Source organism: Astatotilapia calliptera, chromosome 3 (assembly GCF_900246225.1).
Source record: "Astatotilapia calliptera chromosome 3, fAstCal1.2, whole genome shotgun sequence".
Taxonomy (NCBI): domain Eukaryota; kingdom Metazoa; phylum Chordata; class Actinopteri; order Cichliformes; family Cichlidae; genus Astatotilapia; species Astatotilapia calliptera.
Genome location: NC_039304.1, coordinates 32,028,955 through 32,051,026, shown reverse-complemented (window position 1 = coordinate 32,051,026; position 22,072 = coordinate 32,028,955). Strand labels below are relative to the sequence as shown.

The 22,072-nt window shown below is 38.9% G+C and overlaps 2 protein-coding genes across 3 annotated transcripts in view; one reads left to right on the top strand and one right to left on the bottom strand.

The window, feature by feature from the left end:
* The window catches only part of LOC113019298 (transient receptor potential cation channel subfamily M member 4-like), a 29,652-nt gene extending 12,501 nt beyond the window's left edge, over positions 1–17,151 (bottom strand). For both annotated transcript variants that reach the window (XM_026162911.1, XM_026162912.1), the window contains exons 1-14: positions 16,936–17,151; positions 14,237–14,298; positions 13,971–14,148; positions 13,303–13,489; positions 11,684–11,853; positions 9,948–10,125; positions 9,787–9,851; positions 9,445–9,684; positions 4,820–4,922; positions 4,608–4,729; positions 3,198–3,494; positions 2,973–3,074; positions 2,727–2,855; positions 1,781–1,910 (exon numbers count right to left, since the gene is read on the bottom strand). In XM_026162911.1, coding sequence (XP_026018696.1) covers positions 1,781–1,910; positions 2,727–2,855; positions 2,973–3,074; positions 3,198–3,494; positions 4,608–4,729; positions 4,820–4,922; positions 9,445–9,684; positions 9,787–9,851; positions 9,948–10,125; positions 11,684–11,853; positions 13,303–13,489; positions 13,971–14,148; positions 14,237–14,298; positions 16,936–17,031 — 2,059 coding nt within the window. In that variant the 5' untranslated portion in view covers positions 17,032–17,151. The remainder of the gene's footprint in view (positions 1–1,780; positions 1,911–2,726; positions 2,856–2,972; positions 3,075–3,197; positions 3,495–4,607; positions 4,730–4,819; positions 4,923–9,444; positions 9,685–9,786; positions 9,852–9,947; positions 10,126–11,683; positions 11,854–13,302; positions 13,490–13,970; positions 14,149–14,236; positions 14,299–16,935) is intronic.
* LOC113019255 (receptor-type tyrosine-protein phosphatase H-like) overlaps positions 1–22,072 on the top strand; it is a 423,637-nt gene that overhangs the window by 232,387 nt on the left and 169,178 nt on the right.

The following is a 22,072-nucleotide window of genomic DNA, read 5'->3' as shown; positions in this document are numbered from 1 at the left end:
TTTGTCTGAATTTAGTTGCAGGAAATTAGGCATCATCCAAGTCTTTTTGTTTCTAAGCCATTCCTGAAACTAATTACTGTGTCATCTGGCTTCATGGATTGATAAAGCTGGGTATCATCTGGATATCAGTGAAAATCAGTCAGAAACATTTGAATTCTCAAGAACAAGACATGGATGATTGCAAACGAGACATGAAAAAAAAATTCTGCTCGTTTTCTCCTGATCTAGTTAAGCTACTCTGTGAGTGAAATGTGTCATTGGCAAAGGCCAGGAGAACTAACCTGCATACTAATTAGCTGCTTTTCAGGCAGCTGTGCAATACAGGCTCAGTCGCCATTAGAAAAGCCAAAGCTGAGCATGTTCTTGTGGAGGCTTGAAATGATCTCCAAACCCCTTTCATTTTTTGAGACAATAAAATCCTTGTCTGGTAATACTACTGACATAGAGCTTCCCCCATTTACTGTCTCTTCCCACTCCCAGTAGGGCTGGGCCTCAACCAATTGTTCTTAAAACTGAAGAAGCTTCTTGGACGAGAGGTGAAACGCCTTCGAGAAACTTTAAAAAGTCCAGATGCTTTTCTTTCCAAGCTCCTAGGCAAAGCATGTGTGGTCGGTGGCCGCGGTCCCAAGACAACTGGGGCTCTGCACCAGCAGATGGATAGAACAGCTTATCTTTAAACAAAGCATTGCTTTGCAGATGAGTGTTTTACAAGTACCCTTTCAATAATTTTTGAGATAATAGGAAGGTTGGTGTTGTCCAACAATTAGCTGGGTCAAGTAATGACTATTAGAACAATCATTTAATTACTGTCACCTTAAAGGCCTGTGGTACATAGACAATTCATAGAAAACATCAAAGAATGAATTACCGGTAATGCATTTTGGACAATCCCACTCTCAGGAATCCTGCCCATGTTGGTCACTTTAAACCACTTCAAGGTCACTTTGAATCACTCAACTGTAAATTGTAAACTTAGACTGTTATTGATCCTTTTTACCCTAATTTTAAAGTGTATATTTATTTTATATATTTATTTCTTATTCTTCTTGTATTTATTGTTTTTTGTTTGTTTTTTTTCACTGAATGGAACTGCACTATATATAGCAGAGATGACAATAAAGTTTACTTTGACTTTGACTAATGGTTGAACTTCTTTCAACACTCTTGTAAGAATGGGGTCTAATGAATACATAATAAAGGAATAACTGAGGATAAAACGTCTACATAAATATTTGTAGTATTCAACACAGATATTGATGTCTGTGAGATGTTTATGAACCTTTATATTTTTTCTCTAATGCTTAAAATGAGAGAATTTTAATTTTTACGTATTCCTTTAAAGCTTAAGGAATACTGAGGAATACTAACAGAGCTGTGACTCTTTGTCAGACTGGCTACAGTGCTGAAAAGAAATCAGGAGTTCAGTATTTTCTTCAATAACTCATGAATAGTAAGAGCTTTATGGAGGGATTTTACAGAGCATCAAACTAAACAAAGTGCTTAAAAAGTTTTGAGATGCCATTTCCTAGGAATGTAAAACCATTGACAAGATAATTAACCTCTGTGGGAGTCACTCTGGGTTAAAGAAGACAACGGTGGAGGAATTTTATCCTTAATCTTAATTACAGCTCATTCTGGAAGACTGCAATTAAATTATTAGTTACTGCTGTGTAAAGAGTTAGATAGGTTTTGCTACAATTGTGTTACAGCAGATGTTAAAAGAAAAATTCAAAGGACATGTAATAAAACTATTACAAAACTAGATAATAAATAATCACACCATGAGCCAGGTTCTCAAACTTCTGGGCCAGTTCTTTCATGGAGAGTTTGGTTTCAGTTTCTTCGTCAAGTTTGGACAGTTCTCTGAGTATTTTACAGCCACCAAGAGCACTCAGGACTGCCTCACCTGCCTGGAAAGGAAAGCAGCAAATTATGTACTTTCTGCAAAGAAACAGGTGCAAAAAGTTAATTCATTGTATCTAATATTGTCTGTTTCATTATCTCAGTTCTTTCTTTAGAACTGAGATAATGAAAGTAGTCTGAGTGGTAATGCAGACACATACAGCCATTAACATATTTACTTGCTGCACGAAGTCTAAGCTGGTGATACTTGCAATTCACTTAAAGGTACTATATAAAAGTATTTTATATTTTTAGTTCAGTAGCTGCTTTTTATTTACTGCAAGCTGGATAGAAACTTTAAGTAGAAGCCCACTTAAATCCTACTTAAAGCCCTGGGCTTGCTGTAATTAAATGTAAATGCTTAAATGTAGCATGTTAAAATGCACAATCACAATTGAATTTGATTGTTATATAGTAATAATTTACTTATAGATTAAGATTTAAAATTATGATATACATTTAACACAATCAACGCTTACATCATAAAATAATCATTAAAAATATATTGTAATTAACTGACTCCAACAACTTTCACATGTTACCATGAGCACCTAGCTGTGTCACTTCATTTCACCTGAAAATTGATGTTTTTATTCAAATAAATATCTGTTCATCCATTCATACACCGAGGACTCTGTAGTATATAAATCAGTATAAGAGGATTTTTTAAATTTAATTTAATTAAATTTAATTTTTTTCTTCTGGAAAAGCACCACTCCTTAACTAATAACAATGCAGAAACAAGCTGTAGTTTGATTATTGGGGATTTCAAACCAGCTGAACACAAGTAAAATCCTTTTTGCAGTTTGTCTCAGAACTTTTACCATCTCCCAGAAATAAAGGGCCATCTCACTGCGGTTTTGCAGTACAGCCCAGAGGAAGAGTGAAGCCCAGGGATGAGGGCAGGGCAGGTCCTGATACATGCAACGTCCACGCAGAACCTTACTGGCACGCTTTGATGAATGAAGAAAAGAATGCTCATTATCACGTCAATAATTTAAAAAAAAGAAAAAAGAAATCCTATAACCACAAGTACACTCTGTGTGCATGTTCTGAAAAGTTCAGAGTACCTTCAGAGACATCCTTTTGGATGAAGTGAACTGAAAGCCCAAAGCTTTGTAGTAGAAAGGCTGGCAGACATCACCCATTAACAGCTCCAGGACCTCTGACACCTGAGGAAACACGTGGGTGGGACAATAAGCACAACAGTGTCAGGTTTTCTTCACAATTTGTAATGAATCAATTTAAGCCTAATTAATGAGAAAGGACAGAATATCTTTGATTACAAAATTCACCTCAAACAGGGTGACCTCCTTCACTGGTCTGCTCTGATTGTTATCTGTCGCCACTTTTGAGGATGAATTCTGTTGTTCTGATGGTGAGTGACGCTCCACCATTGCCAGCCGCTCTGCTAGGCAGCGCTGTAGCAGCTGATATAGTAAGCTCCCATCTGGCACAGAGCGATAAAGGGTTTCCAGCCTGCCATAAGTTAGGTACTCCAGGATATTCAAACCATTCTCAATGAAAAGCCGAACAAACTGGGGCTTGTTGTTGATCAGCGCATCTGTCATTGAGTCCTCCAAATCTTCATACTGTTTAATTGGAGGAAGGAGATCATGTTTTAGGACAGGTCAATATTTTTTGTGCCAAATATTTCTCTAAAAATCAGAATTAAACAGTTTTTCAGTCAAAGGTGTTTAAATAGGCTGTATAATGTAATGTTATTGTGGCACTATGTTAAAGACAGAGACATGAAAATAGTAGCCCCCCATTTTATTTGATGCTCAGAGACATTTTCTTTTAGTAAGGCCACTGCAATGTAAGTTTTACTGTTGTATAAGTTCCGCCAGCAGAGGGCGCTCGGTCCTGTACGCATCGGTAGCTGACGCTACAGTAGAAGAAGTAGTGTCAGTGATGAAGAGGCAGCGTACGGCCTGCGCGCCAAAGATAACTGATTGCCTTATTTCTCTGTTTTACAGGTAAGCTGGGTGGTTGATAATATAAACAGATGTTATAAAAGTGACAGACAGCAGTGGCGATTAATGATAAATGTCTTGTTTGTGGCGAATGTTAAGCTAAAGAGCTAATTTCCAAGTTGGTCCAGTTGTTAGCCTGTGCCGATCAAAGTGTTAGACTGTACCGAAACTCTGTGAGCTGGGTGCAGGTGTATTGTTTGGTTAAAGCCACAAGATATATATTTTGCACAATAAGAGAAAGTGTGAATTGCTTTATGTTTAGTTCATGAAGAGTGAATGCTATAGAAATATGTTAAGAAAAACATTTATTTGAAAGAGATCTAGTTTATTAAATACAGTTAAGAAGACAGGTTGATAAATAGATTAAAACAGTAGCAAAAACAAGATAAAACTGTAATGAGTTCACTATGTTGTTCATGTGCGTAGTAAATTGTATTTGTGTAATTTAACCAGTTTACAAAGGTGGTGCATGTGAATGTGAAACTGTATAAGTTACTTGTATAAAGTAATGTCGGCTACACTAGAAGAAGTAGTGTCAGTGATGAAGAGGCAGCGTACGGCCTGCGCGCCAAAGATAACTGATTGCCTTATTTCTCTGTTTTTACAGTTTTCTGTAAAAATAAATATGTTGCACGGGAGATGAGTTGGCCCATCATTTCAACAGTGTAACATTATGTATGAATTCTTCTTTCAGTGCAACATCTGGTTGGTGTCTTTTTCCCTCCTCACCTTCCACTGGATGTCTCCATTGAAGAGTTCAGTCTTGGCAATGTCAACCCTGTTCCACGTTACTGCTAGTTTCAGCTCATCAGTATAAGGATTGTCCTCAGCTGATGATTGTTGCTTACTTGCTAAAAAAGACAAACATAACATAAAAATTAAAATATGGATTAAAAGTTAATGTTATGACTCTTTTGCAAAATTACAGGCTACTTACATACCTCCCACAAGTGTTTTAAGCAGGACTGTGTCAAAGTCATTTGGACTCTCGTGCTCTCCGTGGTAGACTGTAATCAAATGTCTGTTCTGGTAAATGCTCAAAGCCTGGAGACAGAAGATGGGAAGGGAACAGGAATGACAGAGACATGATTACAAAATGTTTTAGAAAAAGATTAAAGAAAAGACTTGTTCTTTTTTTTTTATTAAACTGCAAGAAACAGGTCAAACACAGTTTACTATGGACATGTGATAGTTAAAGCAAAAGATTCTGGAGTTAATCTTCCCATATTCAACTTTTTATTAAATAAAAAACTGTTAAGTACAGTTTATGACCCGACCAGATCCACTTCGGCTTTGTTCAGTTCCCACCTTATTACATCTAGACCTGGACTGGACTTCTTTAACTTGCTTGAAGACCTTTCACCTCTCATCCAAGAAGCTTCTTGAGTTCTAGGGTCAAATGGTGGAGAGTCCCAGATTTAAACTCTGTGGGACTGCCCCTTCCAAGACGCCTTAATGCTCACTTACATCCTGGGCCATCCTACCTCAGAAAATCACATGATAGGGTGGGGCTAGGTTTCACAATGAGCTCACCAGAAACACTGGCTGATTGTGGCTAGAGATGGCACGATACCACTTTTTTATGTCCGATACCGATATCATAAATTTGGATATCTGCCGATACCGATATGAATTTGATATAGTGTGTTTTTTAATCAATAAAACTGTTTTTTTTAATATATTGCTCTATTTTGTATAAGTTCATACTCAAGTTTAAATAAACAACAACACTAAAGCTATTCTGTTATACCTGTATGTAAAAAAATACACTGCACCCAAAATATTTCATAGTTCAGCAACACTGATCAACCTAATAAACTTAAACCTACTCCATCCTTCCTATTCTGGTATTTTAAAGAGTACTTAGCAGAAATATTAAGCAACCTAACTAATAGGGTTGCAAACTCCCAGCAAAAAAAAATAGGGAACCACCCCCCACCCTCCACCTCATGATGCTTAATCGACGTAATCAACTTTAATTTGATGCAGTGTGGAAAAAAAATTTAAAATTATTTTTCAAGAATAATTAAATAGATTCAACATCTTTCTTCAACAGAATTGCAGACTGCACAGATGGTACCTTCCCAAAGGAAAAAGTACTATAGCTTACTAGGGTATATTAGACTTAACATTTACTATATACAGTAATGGACTTCTATATATTTTACATAAGATTAAAACTTTGGGTGTAAGATTCAGATAATTATTTGATTAAAAGCTAGACATTTTAAATGAGAATGAGAAAGAAAAGTATGTCTTTGTGCCCCCTTTTCCCTGTTAATGCCCTATCGGCCCCCCTGGCGAAACTTTGCTAGATCCGCCCCTGCACAGCTACCAGCCGTCAGCTGCGTAGAAAAGGATCCTGGTGTAGAAAGTAATATTAAATACATTCTAACAACAGCTTATCAAGGTTAAACCTGCTGCTGTTGTTCAGCCGCTGGTTTCATCTTTCTGGTGCAAAGTGGGCCAAAAACAAACAAGAGAGACGGACTCGCGACAGAAAAGCCGATCAGCTGATCATTAAGCAGTTTCACGATTGAAGTAGCAGCAAGAAGAGGCAGTCGCTCCATATATCGGTTGTTAAGCTTAACATGTGAATGCTTTATAAACATTCAGAGATGAATTTACACACTTGCTTTACTTCTCTCTGGGATAACTTCCTCGGAGATGAAATGCCAGTTTGGTAGTGAGGCTACAAATACACACAGCCGCTCTATCACGTGAGCACACTGCTCCAACGTGCTACGGTTATGAGCCGAGTTACACCTTGTCGCAAGTTTTGTGAGGTGCTTTTTTGATATTTAATGGATCGGATTAAATTTTTTATTTCTCTCCGATATCCGATCAGTATCGGACCGATACCGACACGTAATATCGGATCGGTCCATCTCTAATTGTGACCCACACCCGTATTCACACCTCGACTCATGTGATTAGGTAGAGGATCATTAGGGGGTCCTTTGTCCCTCTTTGGGGGGAAACTACCACTGGGTTTAAATCTGGGACTCTCCACCATTTGACCCTAGAACTGAAGAAGCTTCTCGAACGAGAGGTGAAAGGTCTTCAAGCAACTCAAAGAAGTCCAGACGCTTTTCTTTCCAAGCTCCTTAAACTACGATGACCTGGACGACTGAGAACCTTCACAGACGGATCTGTTTATAGTGGCTTATTGTGTCCCTACATGATCTGTATACCTATTCCTTATTTAAAATGTTTCATTCTGATACATTTATAATGTGTTTCCGTTTTATTATAAAACTTCATTAAAGACTTGGAAAGCTGCCCTGCATTTTTCTTTTCTTTGGTCTTTTATTAGTTAAATGTGAAAGGTAAATGTCATGAAGTCACAATCTATCAGTGAAGGCTAACATAAGATCAGAATATAAATGCTTATATTTGCAACATTAACGAGGAGGGGAGGAGGCCCCGGGGCAGACCCAGGACACGCTGGAGAGATTATATCTATCGGCTGGCCTGGGAACGCCTTGGTGTTCCCCGGATAAGCTGGAGGAGGTGGCTGGGGAGAGGGAGGTCTGGGCTTCTCTACTTGGGCTGCTGCCCCCGCGACCCAGCCCCGGATGAATGGATGGATGGATGGATGGTCTTTAAGCAGTTCAGTCTTGAATAACCGAATTCTTTATCACTATTATTATTGCCTTTGTTGTTTCTGTTGCCGTTGCTGTTGTTGTGGTTAGTATTATTATTGCCTGATCATAAACTGTAGCAAACAGTTTTTTGTTTACTAAGAAACAAACTTGAGGGCAGATCTACTCCACAGTATGTTGTTGACTGAATAACAAATGCTAAAATCAGCGATTCTTGAACACACATCCTGGAACAGGGTGCCAACACCTGATAAGTAAAGAACGGTCCACACAGAACCGCTCATCTTAGTTAAGGCGAATATTAATAGCAGTATTTCACATTTTTCTCTCAGAGTGTAAAGAAATGGGTAGAAGCACAAATATTATAATATTAACCATAATATATAAATATTAATATAATAATATTAACATAAATATTAATATTATTTAGAAAGCTAATTGAAAATAATCAATGTCAGGTTCAATGGTCAAACCTGTCCAGTTTCCTGAAAATTTACAGGGGTACACTGCACACCGTGCAAAGAAGACAAAGCAGACATTCACTATTGTACCTCTCTCCTGACCTCCACCATACATCTTTAATTCAATTGATACGTCAATCACTCTATCAATTTTCATATTAGGACACATCATGCCATCAGACCTGTTGTCATTAATTTTCAGTCCAGTTTTTATATTATTTATTATACTTCAGCCTTTTCTTGACCATCTTTCTACTAATACCATTTATTCTGAGGCTCCCATAAAAAGCAGATGAATCAACCAAACTTTTATTTTTATTTTTTATTTCGTGACTATCAGATCCTCCCGATCTTCTGTGGATAAATTTTAGGCATCTCACTTTTTTGTCCTCCACTTTTCCAGTTTACCTAGATATTTTAAAAGCACACTGCATGCCATGCAAAATTGATCCAAGTTTTCAGCTAATTTTCAGCTGAGCACTGCTATATAATTTTTGTAATTGAATACCCTGTTTAATCACATTTTCATTCACACTCAACACTAATACAATAATCTATTGTAAAACTACTTTTTGGGGGTATTAGGTTTTGATTTTGATCCAGTGCTATTGAACAATTGCATTATACATATATGCTACATGTATATGGTGTTATTTTTGTGCCACTATTCTGAGCACACGTAAAAAAAAATTGCAGTAGCAAGTGTTGCATTTTGAGGAGAAATTTATTTTGAGCGAAGAAAAGCTAAATTTGAGTGAACAAACTTGGTGGGTAACAGGCATCTCCGAAAACGTTTAGAGCACTTATGCAAATATGTGATGTCTTGATGAATCGAGCAGGTATTTGAAGTTTACACAGCAACATTCTCACATGAAAATATCTTAAACGTTTATTTTGTGACCCAGAAAGAGTAATATTTCAAACTCTGTCACTCTGTGTTCCCCTGCCACTGCCTCGATTGAGTTTTGGACGAAATGGATTCTGGGATATTGCATTTCGTCACTTCGAGCTGTTTGGAGACCAGAACAGCCAATCAGATTTTTTTGCATCCAAGTCTGTGATTGGCTGGTTTTGTGGCACAAATATAACGGTGTATAGAAAGAGTTGAGTTGCAAGCGAGCACAAAAGCAAAAACTGAGCGAGTGGGGCTGCTATTGTGTGTGTGTGTATGGATAATAGCAAACACTGAAATACATTTTTTCCACGCAGCAATGAAGTTCGTTCACTCAAATTTAGCTTTTCTTCGCTCAAAATAAATTTCTCCTCAAAATGCAACACTTGCACCTGCAATTTTTTTTACGTGCACTCAGAATAGTGGCACAAAAATAACGCCATACCATGTATGCTTTGGTTCTATAAAAACACCCATAATCACAGCTTGTGAGTGAGTTAGCTTTTTCTTTTCACTATGCTGAACCAAATAACAGTTTCAAGAAAGTCTTTCCCCCAACTCTTCTGCAGACGAAGAGCCAATGCAATGTTTCTGTTGTCAGCACTCACCTGTTCAACTAGTTTGTCAGTCTCTGTTTCTGAAGGAAAATGCTTCTTAAACCGTTCTGCCACTCTGTCTTTGAGATCCACCTTGGGAGCTTTAAGAGCCTCATTGTTGCCTTCACCAGAGGACGGCACAGCTGGAGCTGAAGACAGGTTCTCCAAGACATCACTCAGGAAATCAGCCAAGCCTCCTGAGCCAGCCACAACCAGCCAGGGGATAAAGTTTTTCAGAGAGAGATCCATTCTCTGACAGACATTACAAAAACAATCAAAAAGAAACATTTCCACAATTTAAATGCTAATTCACAAGATTTTTGTGATAATCAAAACATAAAGCAGAGACTGTACCTTCAGCGTGTCTGCTTCCCCTGATATCAGCATACAAAGGACAGGGATGTCAATGCTGCCACTTCCTTTAAAGAGATACAAATTTCACTTAACTTCAGCTCAATAAAAGTCTTATAAATCTTAATAAAATATTGTACTCATAGTATGGTACCATCTCTCACCCCATATGCCTGTGCGCTGCTGGGAAATGTATTCCTCCAATCTGGCTCTGAAATCTGTTTCTCCTCCTCTGCGGCCCACACTACCATCATCCACCAGCAGGAAGGCCTGGTAGTTGTTGTCCAGGTAGCAGGAGTCCCGAGAAATGTTGTGGACATAGTACTTTGCAGGAAAGCTTCCCTACAAAAGAAGAAAAAACTGTTATTACAGTGTTTCTTTGATTAAGATAATTGTCTACAGTGTAATGGAAGCCTGAAACCTTCGGATCTTTTTTGTGTGTTTTAATAGGAGATACAAATACAGCTTGGTCCCAAGATTACCAGTATAGTATAGATTTGCCTTACTTTGAGCACTCAATGATAAAATTCACATAATCTTACTAACCCTAAATGTTGATTCTGTTCATCTGGACGTAGCATTTTCAGCGGGAGAAACACTTCGTTGTAAATCCAGCTGACTTCTTCAGTCTCAGCTGACTGCAGGTTTTCCCAACATCATAAACAGTACATTTGCATAATGGCTGATACCAACACAACTGAATAAACATTGGGTCAGTTTCTTGATCATTAATATGCATATTGTCATTAGCACTGATCAATGACCATTATTCAATGGCCATGAGTACCATCTAGAGAGAGTTGGGGAATGGCTGTAATCACAGCATTGGCCTGTAGGTTTAAATACACTGCAGAGTCTTGGCCTGGCGAGGTAGCTCTTCTGTGTTGTGCCATTCACTTTAACCAGAGCCTGTTTGGTTTCCCTGATGTATAAATCATGGCAATCCTGCTGACACTTAACAGCATCCACTTTATTACTCTGTGTCAGGACCCAACTCTTGGGGTGGATCAGTTTTTGGCGCATCATTTTTTGGGGTATTAAAGCTGCAGAGACACAGTGTTGGGAGAAAATGCGTTTCAACTCTTCCGATACTCCTGACACATACAGAATCACTAAGGGGTTTTGCTTAGGCGGCAGTTGTCCTTCTTCTCACCTGGATTGGCTGGAGCTTTCTTTAGGTCCCTTCCTAGTTTTGGGTAGGCTGACAGGGAATCACAAGAAAATCATATCAAGAAGGCCCTGAGTAAATGTGTTTATCCCAGCTGGACATTTGTCAAAGCTGGAAAGGCACCTAAAGAAAGTTCCAGCTGGTCCAACAGAGAAGAATGACAACTGCTGTCTAAGTGAAAACCCTTAGTGTGACAATTGAAATGCATTTTCTCTAAACACCGCATCTCCATGGCTTTTATACACGAAACACACTGCCAAAAATTGGTCCACCTCAACGATCGGGTCCCCCAACACAAACAGAGTAATATAGTGTACTGGAATTGTAGTTATGGGCATTGATCAATGGTTGTATTCAAGGAACTGACCTTGTAGACTATTGCTCTTCAGTGGTGCTAGTTTCAGTCATTATGCACGTGTACTGTTTATAAGGTTGGGAAAACCTGCAGTCATTCAAGACTGAAGAAGACAGTTGGATGAGTGACGTAATGTTTCTCCCACTGAAAGCCTTACTTCCAGATGAACAGAATCAACTTTTTGGGATTTACTTGCCTGGATAACTGAGCATGCATCAAGACAATGTCTTACTTATCTTAAATTTGGGACGTATATTTATACTAATTACAAGCAATTAAAAAATCTATTAAAATGAGAAATGTAAATCAAATCTTTAAGTGAGCTTTTTGCAAAATAAAGGTGAACACATGTTTAAACGTGTAAATGTCTGTACTACCTGAGGGTTGACCAGCTGCTCTCGTTTTTTCACAAGGCCCCACGGAGCAATGCCCAACGCTACCACCTTGTTGAGGGAGACTGAAGATGCTGCAGCTGCATGATCTCTCACTGCCTGTCCGACACACCTGCCAACACCTTCACGCAGACCTGTAGTTAAGATCCATGCACCTGGGGGAAACAGGTAGATGGTAAATTTCCTGGTTCAACCTGTATACTAAGTAGCTTACTGTGCCATGCCACTAAATAATTCCGAAATGTTAAAAAGCTGTGTAAACTAACACCTGAATAATAATTAACAATAATTTGCAAATCTCATATCTCTATATGTGATACCATTAGCTAATATGTTGTCCATAACTGGGGTTATTTACATTTTGCACAACTTCATACCTATTATTTATTATTTATTTATTACTATCTGTTACATTTCTTTGAATAGGCTTAAAAATCAAACAAAAAATAATGTATTAAGCTGTGAAACTGTATCATATTATTTTTTATCATTTTCACTAAAACACTGTCAGGGTCATGAGTCTGGTGACCCAGTGTTTACGTATTGTCCATTTAATTTTTTAATTTAATTCTTAGGTTTTGGTCCTTTGCCTTCCTTTGCCTTTAGTTTAACTTGTCTCCACATGTCATGTCACTCTTGTGGCCATGTTCCCAATGTCTCCCCAGTCACTGTGTTAAGTTTGGCTGGAGTCTGAGTTTCGGTCTGTGTGTTTATCTGTCAAAGAATTAAGAGCACTAGAAATACTAGAAAAACCAAAAAGATGCATAAAAAATGTTTTTATATGCAGCGTGTTTTAATGGCGAGTGTAAGTACAAAAGCAACATGTTTGCTTTCTCACTGCTACGCCCTGTCCTGGATGTTATCCAATAATCATGTTTACTTAGTGTGAGCCATGTAGCAACTTGCATATTTGTGTGAACAATTTTTTCATTGCTTCTTGTACTTGTTTTGAAAGAAGAGCAAGTGACAGGAGATCAGTATCACCATGTGCTACCTGCACTTGGTACAGTAGTCAAAGAGAAAATTGCCATTTCAGTACAAACATTAGGACCAGACAGTATGCTTTTTTTTAGAGCTTATAGTATAATCCATTGAGTAAACAATACTACTTCCATCCTGGTGTCTTGAGTGGGAAACTGCTTTATTTACGATCACAGCATCTCCAGAGTCCTTAACAGCGATACCTGACATCCCAGGTGTGCTACAGGATGTACAATATCTTCTACAAAGATGACTGCAAGATGGGGTTTGGCCATCATTGATATGTGATTGCATTAAGATGACTTACATATCTCGATGCATGCTCAGTTATCCAGGTAAGGAAATGTTTCAACTATATTTTCATAGATGAAAAACGTATGTCCAGGTGAACAGAATCTGCTTTTTTTCCTTTTACAGCTTTATAAATCTAGAAACTAAACAAAGTTAAGGCAAGGCATTCTTTTATACATTTTTTATATGGTAAAGGGAACCATCTGGAAATGACGATAGCATCTGCTAACCAACAATCAAATATTTCAGCAAACATCTCACAGAAATTCCAAGCACACTGTAATCATTATAGATGAGGCACTGACAGAGTGACAGATGCATAAAGTTTTTACCTGTTCTTTGTGATGCTTTCACAAGTCCCTGCCTGAGAACCTCCCGTACCCAGGTCTTCACCTGTGTCCTGCTCTCTCCACCCACAACTGAAACAACCAGGTTTGGTCTAGGAAGACCCCATATTGACTGGGCTGTCAGTATGTTGTACACCACCGAAGGCTCAGTGCTCCATGACAGGCGCAGGAACTAAGATTAGACATTTGATGGATTAAAAGAAACAATTACATGTCAACAACACAAAGAGGCTTGGAAAGTAATGAATTGTGATCTAGTATCAAAGCTAAAATGATGCTTTGGTTGTTTCAACCGTTAAATTGTGATTAAAACTTTGAAAATGAAAATGACCCTTAACCCATTAGAGCCCAGACCAATTTTTACTGTCAGGAAAACTATGGGAGAGTCAGTGATAAAGGTTTTACAGGAACTTTCCTCAATATGTTAAGGAGTGGCTTGTTCTTTACTCTGGTACTGACTTTGTTTGTTTAGTAGCAGGTTGAAGGTCAGGAAAACTCAAAGTACTGACTACCAGAGCTCCAGGTTTATCTGGATCTTTATTTAACCCACCTTTACACCTTTACATGAATTTTCCTTTAAAAACATTTTCACATTTTCCAAAACTCTAAGGCTGTAGAGATAAAGCATTATGGGACAAAATGAAAGCACCCACATGGCTGTGCCTCTTGCTGGCTCCTGCAAACTGCACCTCTCCAAAGGCATCAGTTGGTTGTTCAGAGGAGTGCTCCGCACTTTCCCAGTGCTTCAAAATTGCTGTGCTGAAATAATCTCCAACAGCCACAGAGGCATGGTCATCTCTCGCAGCCCCACACTGACAAAATTCACTACTACTGAGAGAGGTGGAGGGATACAAACTTCACTATGAGAGTCAACTCAAATTACAAACATGTCACTATCAAAAGGCAGAGGTCACAGTACCTGAAGGAATCTTCTACAAAGGTGCTGCACACTCGTTTCTTGATGATTTTGGGGATCCAACTCTGAAAGGATTTTTAAAAAGTTGTTAAATAGTGATTGACTTATACGGATTTCTGAGCCTGGTTTAACAGTGAGCCTGTTTATGCACATATCCTGTAGTAGAATAATACAACCCACAAGTCAAACATTTTATTTTTTTAATTAAACTTTTAAATTGGCCTAGGTACTCATTGGTATTCATTTATAATCTGCTATTATGCAAGTGGAATGAAAGCTTGGTATGTGACCTCAGTACTGACATTTTTACAGTGTGTTGAGTGTTTGAAGCTCAGGTTTTTCGAAACACTGCAGTTCAAAACATTTACATCATGTTTGAGGTTCTGGTTGTATTTCAGCCAAGTGTTGACAGGTTGCTTACCTGCTGCTTCCAGGAATGTAAGCAAGTAATCCAAGGTGCCAGGATTTCCATTTGTATGAACCAGTGTCATTTGAGCTGAATCTTGTTATTATTAAATTATTGTTTTTAATACTACAGCTTCTATTTATAACAAGGGGCACAAGAGCCACTTGTATATAACAAAACAATACCTGGTTTCTCATTATTATTTTTGTTGATTATGAAGCTTAAGGAGAAAACCAGCAGAAATTGTCAGCTCTTACTCCCATCTTTTTGGGAGAAAAAAAAAGAAGCTTCATTTTCATTACACTTAGGGACTTAGAAATTAAACACTTTCTCCCTCTCCTTTATCTTTCCTGCTTGGCTTCTCATGTCTTGTCTAGTCTCTTCTATCTCAAACCCTCAAAGAGTCTCTCAGTCTCAGTGTTCTCTTAAACCTAAAGAAGAATTATGGATTTGATCAACTGGTCCTTTAATGCAATTGAGGAGAACCCAGGCTTCTCATCGAGAACCTGTGCTTTGTGACGCACCAAAGTCTTGAAAAGTTTGGTGGCATTTCAAATGAAGAACTCGATTTATACTGCAGAAGCTTGTCAGGGTCAACGAAAGGTTCGTAAGGATATCAAGATGCGAGTCTGGCTGTTTTTAGAAACTGAGGCAGAACTGGATTTAACCAAGACATCTGCAGACTGAGTTGCACTTCTCATCGAGAAGCCTGGGTTCAAGAGAGGCCGACTGTCCTGGAGGGACGTTCCCTGCCGGTTACACAATCGATGTCTGGCGGAACTGGCGCGTCGTGTGCCTGACGGGACTGTCAATCAAGGACATCGAACACATCTACCTATTCAGAAATATGATAACAGGGTTCTTGCTCATTGGAGCTGGCTCGGCCCTGGCTTATCGAAGATTAAAGAAAGCAGTTACGGCTGTTCAAATCCCCACAAGGCTGGCCGCTATAATCGAAGCGACGGGGAGGGCCTTGAATACTCAGACGGTGGTCTTAGAGAAGCTCACGGCTCTTCAACGGGAAATTGAGAGACCTGGTGACAAGTGACGGACATTAGACAACTGTAAAATTGGATGCAGTTGTTCGTACTAATTCAAACATCCACCATCTTCATTTCATGCGGTTACCCCCACTGGTGCCAGCTGGAAGGCCCCAAGGCCGAGGTTAATGGAAATAACAAAATTCTCCTTGATAACAGGACTGTGTGTTTTTGGACTCTTTACCCTTATTCTTCAAGGCCACCTGTATCGACTGAAGGAATGCTGACTTTCACTTTACCGGGTGAAGGGATACCTTCTCTCAAGGGACGCACACGAATGCACACATATGCATGTACACTAACACAAACATACCGCCCCCCACCTCCAAACACCTCCGATGCATGTCTTTTATGTTGTGAGATGTGATGATTCATGCGCTATGTGCTGAATCATCACATCACATCAATCATAACGCTGTCGATGTTAACTCTCAGGAAGCTTATAATTCAACAAAAGTTAAATTCACTTCCAAACTTTGAATGGGGATGTGGTTTGTTTGTTTGTTAAGAAAAAAACAGCCTTAAATCTGGGTAGTTATAACAATAAATATAATTGCTGTCTGTAACAATTTCTGCATTTTTCTCCCTTTATTTGTACAATTATTTCTCTAAAACATATGTCGATCAAAATTGTTGCTATACATGCTTCTGTGACAAGTGGCCATGTGGAGAATAGTGCAACCTGTGAGATTAGCAGGTGTGCGTGCAGAGATGAGTATGAGATTGTTTTGAAACCTTATGCTTTAAAAGTTTCAGTGTTTCACAAACCTTTCCTTTGCCTATTACTAATGTGATCCCCACAGGCCTGCAAAATACCTCCGCAGCTAAATGAATGAGTGGAATGCAGCCATCTTTAATGTTATCAGTAAACAAGATTACATGCTTAATTGCATGCATGTAGTTATGATGCTATAGGTATACTAGTAGACTTAAAAGTTGGGCTCTTATATTGTGCTTTCCATTTTTCTTTTGAGTAAACATTATTGAATTGCTATAGAAACCTTTCAATGAACCGGTTTATACTTAGTAAAGCTTCCTTTAAGGTCCACCAGTTAGACAAGTTTCTGAGACGTTTGTGGGTGGCTCACCATCGCCATTACTTGGAACATTTAGTGGAAATTCCAAGTATAACTTTTTTAAACATTCAGTTTTTTTTTCTTTTGGTTAGTTGCTTTCTCTTTTGCTTTGTTTTGTTTTTGCAAACATGCCATGACATCACAACAGCAGTTGAAGGGTTTTAGTGAAAGCGGACCTACCTGGCTCTTCTCTGTTTGGCAGATATTGTCTGTGTTGTCGCCTCTATCTCCTTCCTCTATTCTTACTCCTTCTTCTTTTGCTCCCGTGTCATTCATGTTTCTCTTTCAGTCGTTCTCAGTAAGAAATGTGTGCGGAAGGACTAAAACTGTTGATTTCTGACGAGTTTCCACCTTGTCTCCTACTGCTGAACTCCATTCCCTGCCACTGTTGTCACTCTGCATGCACACAAAATAGGTGCAGCCAGCACACATGTAAAGGTGTGGTTTCACAGAGGAAGACAGTTCCTCCAAACTTTGAAAACAAGAAATTCCAGTCGAAAGCACTCAGACACGGAGTCTGAGCTGGTCTAGCGTTCATTGCAATACTTCCCCATCCTCTTACCTGGTCACTCCCATCTGATGTGGAAAAACTGAATACCTTTAATGACACATTTAGACACCACTGCAGCAGACAGACATCTCAGCAGCTTTGAGCTAAGCTAAAAATACCACACATTTGCAACTCAGCCTGTTAGGTATGAGTCTCTGTGGTGTTAAATATTAATGCAGGCAAATATATTTGTTTGAAACGCAAATTTCAGTCAAAGAAATATTATTAGAATAAGAATTTTTATTCAGCTGAAATTTAGTGCAATGTGTGCATGGGTTCCATTTGCTTAATCGTAACTTTTAAAAGAAAATTTGCAGCTGCTTCATGGCCCTGGTTAAACGATTTCAAAGGTTCATTATGAAAGTAGAACATGTATCAGGTTTTAAACCTGCAGGATTCCATTATTTATTTTCCTTATAGACTATACATTAAAAACACACACTTGATTCGCTTACATATTTATTGTATATCACATTTAAATATTGACACATAAAATAAAGGTTGGACTGATGTGGCTAAACATTTCATACAACTGCTTTCATCAACAATGTCGATATATTTAGTTGTCAGTAGCTGGAAACTATGTTGGGAATTCAGGAATACGGCAGATAGTAAACAGTGTCTTTAACACTATGACTAAATCAACTCAAACACACACACACACACGCAGTTTCATTGCCTAATGTTGGACTTAAAGTAACCTTTTGTGACGTTTTTATTCTTATGTTTGCTTGTTGCTCCAAACACACCCCGTCCATATTCCTACTACCACTCCTTTTTTTTTCTAATTGCAGTTTGGGTTTTCTGTGACGACACACTCCATCCTGCCTTCCTTTTGGCCTGTTGTGTGGCCGGTCTCATCTGTAGCTATTGCTTAGGTGTGCTTACTTTGGATTCATCAGTTTGAGCCTTTCTGAGTCATTTAAGAAATTACCGAAACCTAATGGGCTGTGCCTTCTTCAAACAGCATTTGATGTGCAATGACCAATAACTTTTTTAGAATAATATTCCTGATCCAATACTGAGACATGTGGGAGGATGATCCTTTTGATAAAGACTTCATGCTTGAGAAGATAATGAAAGGAGCAGAGAAAGAAGGATGGGAGTGGTACTTAACAATCAGGTTGTAAATGGTAAAAGAACTGATTTCTTACATAACAGTTTTCTGCTGTCCCATAGCACCCAAAGCGCTTTATAGCACATGTCACGTTCACCCATTAATTTACATTCATATTCCGATGGATAAATTGACTGCCAAACTGTGAAACAGTCGCTTCCCCCAAACCTTCAGACTCCTGAACACTGTGACTGGACTGACACATACAATGATTCGCTCACACACGTCACTACCTCAAGCACTTATGTGCACAGTCTCATACACACACACATGCACACCTTCATACGCCAAGTTATTTTTTGCACAACCCACTGTTATTGTTGTACTTTTCTGTTGCACTGTTTTGTCTGGACTTTCTTGTGTCTGTATCGTTCCATTCTGTCTGGCGTTGCACTGTTTTTTTTGTTGTTGCTTTTTTTGAAATTCTTGCACACTTACACTTTATGTAGTCCTGTTTTGTTTGTTTGTTATAAACTACATATGTAGCAACATGGTCTTGGAAGAATTTTGTCAAGTTTCTCTGTGTACTGTACCACTGGTTGAAATGATAATAAAGCTACTTGACTTGACTTGACTCAAGCTTAGTCAAGTGAAAATAATCAGTATGTGAATACTGATAGACTGGTTCTTTAGCTACATGCCAAAACACGCCTAAACATGGCAATGAGTAGGTTAACAGTGTTGGAAAGGTTACTTTTAAAATGTATTCCACTACAGATTACAGAATACATGCCTCAAAATGTATTTTGTAGCGTATTCTGTTATGTTACTCAATGAGAGTAACGTATTCTGAATACTTTGGATTACTTAATACATTATCATGCTTTTTTACAACTACATGAATGTACTATTGCTGTGTGATTTATTTTACTATAACTGAAGGTTACTCACCATGCCAATACCAACTAGATTTTTAAATCTTAATATAAAATGAGTAACAGTAGGTGGACATTAGGTAAGGCTGCACTTTTTGCAGCGATCTCGTGTAGAAAACTATTCCACGCGTATATAAACCAGATCCACGGCTCCAAACCGTAGTAAAGGGACCTCTGGCTGCGGTGGTTATTATTATATTTACATGCTTTCAGCTCCCGTTTCTGCTCGGTGACAATTTGTACTTTTCGACTCTCCTTTTTTCTCCCTCCCCCATGCTCACACACACATAACGGGAGGAGCAGTCCCACACATTCTCCCTGCAGCTCGGACTACACTGCCCATGAGGCTACTTTCTTTAGGGCTACGCCTGTAACACTCTGCCTATTGCCTATTGAATATGCCTTCATATTAAATAAGTTTTTGAATAATAATTGTTTAAAATATTTCTTCACGTCACGGATGCAAGGAGGGGTGATATGGGCCACAAGATTGAGACACAGACATTAGAGTCTCTTAATGCGTGTTTTGTTTGGGTTTCCACCGGTGTGGAATTTCCAAAAATAGGGCATAGTCTAACATATGAAACAGGGAAAGACCGCCGTGTAATCCCTTTATTCCAACAAAGTAACTGTATTCTGATTATCACCTTTTTAAACAGTGACTGTAAGGGACTACATCTACTCATATTTTGTATTTTAAATATGTAACGCTGGTACATGTATTCCGTTACCCCCCAACACTGTAGATTGATGAGCAGAATGTTGCTGACCAGGAGGTTTAGGACCAGCAAAAATCACTACCAGACAGTTACTATCCTGATTTATACGCAGCTCCTTGTTCAGTGTCACAAAACAGACATTAAAGGAGAAAGATAAGAAAGCTACATTCAGTTTTTTATTGCTGTGAAGATCTGATTTGAAAATGTAACAACAACATTTTTATGCCATTTGCATAAACTAGTTGTGTAAACATCAAATATCTGCTCGGTTTATCAAGATATCCCATATTTGCAAAAGTGCTTCGACGTTTTCAGAGGCGTCTGCTACCCACCAGCTCGACAGCTAGCCGGGAGCTCGAGGGTTACTGATGCGGCCGAGAACGGCACAACTCCCGGCACATCATTTTCAGATCACCGCGGAGTTTCGCTGCTCGGGTTAAACGTGATATATAAGTCACTTAGACAACCTAAAAATGTTATTGTTGGGCTTTTTTCAGTGTTTTGTTTGTTCGTGAGTAAATCGGTTTGGCTGAGATTAAAGTTATTAGATTAGATAAAATAAAACTTTATTAATCCCCCGGGTGGGTTCCTCCTTGGTTTTCACACAGCTGACTAAACGTCAAACAGAAAACTTATTAAACAGAAGTATGAGACAGTCGAGAATTTACGCCAGTGTCTGGTTATATTTTAGATAGCAAGAAGCAGACGGCCGAGTTTATTAAACTCCACCGAGACAGCGGTGACGCTAATCAGAACTAGCCTTCTGATTCAGAAGGCTAGACCGTCCAATTTCACGCCTTTAAATTTTAAAGGCGTGTTTGTGTGTGTGTTTATACAATTGCTATTATGTTTGCACTTTATGTGTAATGTTACTGACTGCAGAGATCAGTAAGATGTGTGTATTTTTTATTTATTAGTTTTATTTATTTAATATTATTTTTTAATTGAATGACTGTCTAGTAGTTCACAGATGTCGAAAAACTGAGTGTGGTAAAGCCACTGATTTTGTTTATGTATATTTCTGCAATCTGCACATTGTACTGACTTTCATTTTAATGTTTACACCAGGGTTCCTTGTCAGCACTTTATGCTCAGATGTTTGTAAGCTAAAAATAAACTATTGTGTATGTTCAAATATACTGTTGTGATTGAAGAAGTTAAATAAAAATGTCAGTCATCAATTCATGCATCACCTCATGTCATCATAACAGAGGTCTGTCTTCCAGGAAAGAACAGTTTTTTGTAACATCCATCTCTTGCGCAGGGATCTGTCCAGTGGCGGTCCTAGCCTCTTTGGCGCCCTGGGCGAGCACTCCCTCTGGCACCTCGCACAACCCAGGATTCAAATCAGGAATACATAATGAGCTTGGATTGACAACATTATAAGTGAAATGTGCTCTATTTGGAAGCAGCAGGGCCCCCTCCCCTTTCAATGGGTTGTGTGTGAGACTTTAAATCATCAAACTGTAAATCTCCTCCCTGTGCCGCAAGCAATAGGCCTCCTCGCAAACGGAGGGCACCCTTACTCCCAGCAAATGGGCGATAGAAAGATTGGTGCCTATGTCATCCCCAGTATGCGCTAGCATGACATCGGGGCAGCATGAGTACGAGGAATTTTTTTATTTTTATTTTTTGCCGATGCCCGTGATGCCGCCCCCCCCCCACCACGATGCCGCCCCGGGCAACCGCCCGTGTCGCCCGTATCAAAAACCGCTACTGGATCTGTCCAAAGATTTGCAAAAAAGTGATTCAGGTTTGGCTTGTAAGGGTGGAGCAGAGCCTGATTGACAACTCCATCCTTCGCCTGAACAAGAGGAGGAAGTTGTCATGTTGTTCACAGTATATCATTAAACATGTACCCCTGGTATATTGCCAACTGATGGTAACTTTCTCACCATATTTCCTACAATGACGATTTTGGCCCCAGCTGCTTGTGAATGGTAAACATGAGAATGAGGTAAAGGATAAAGTGTAATACAAGCAAAGAATTTCCCAGCCAAATTCATGTGACCAGCAGGACATCTGGAAACACAAGCACAGTAATGCTGAATCAATG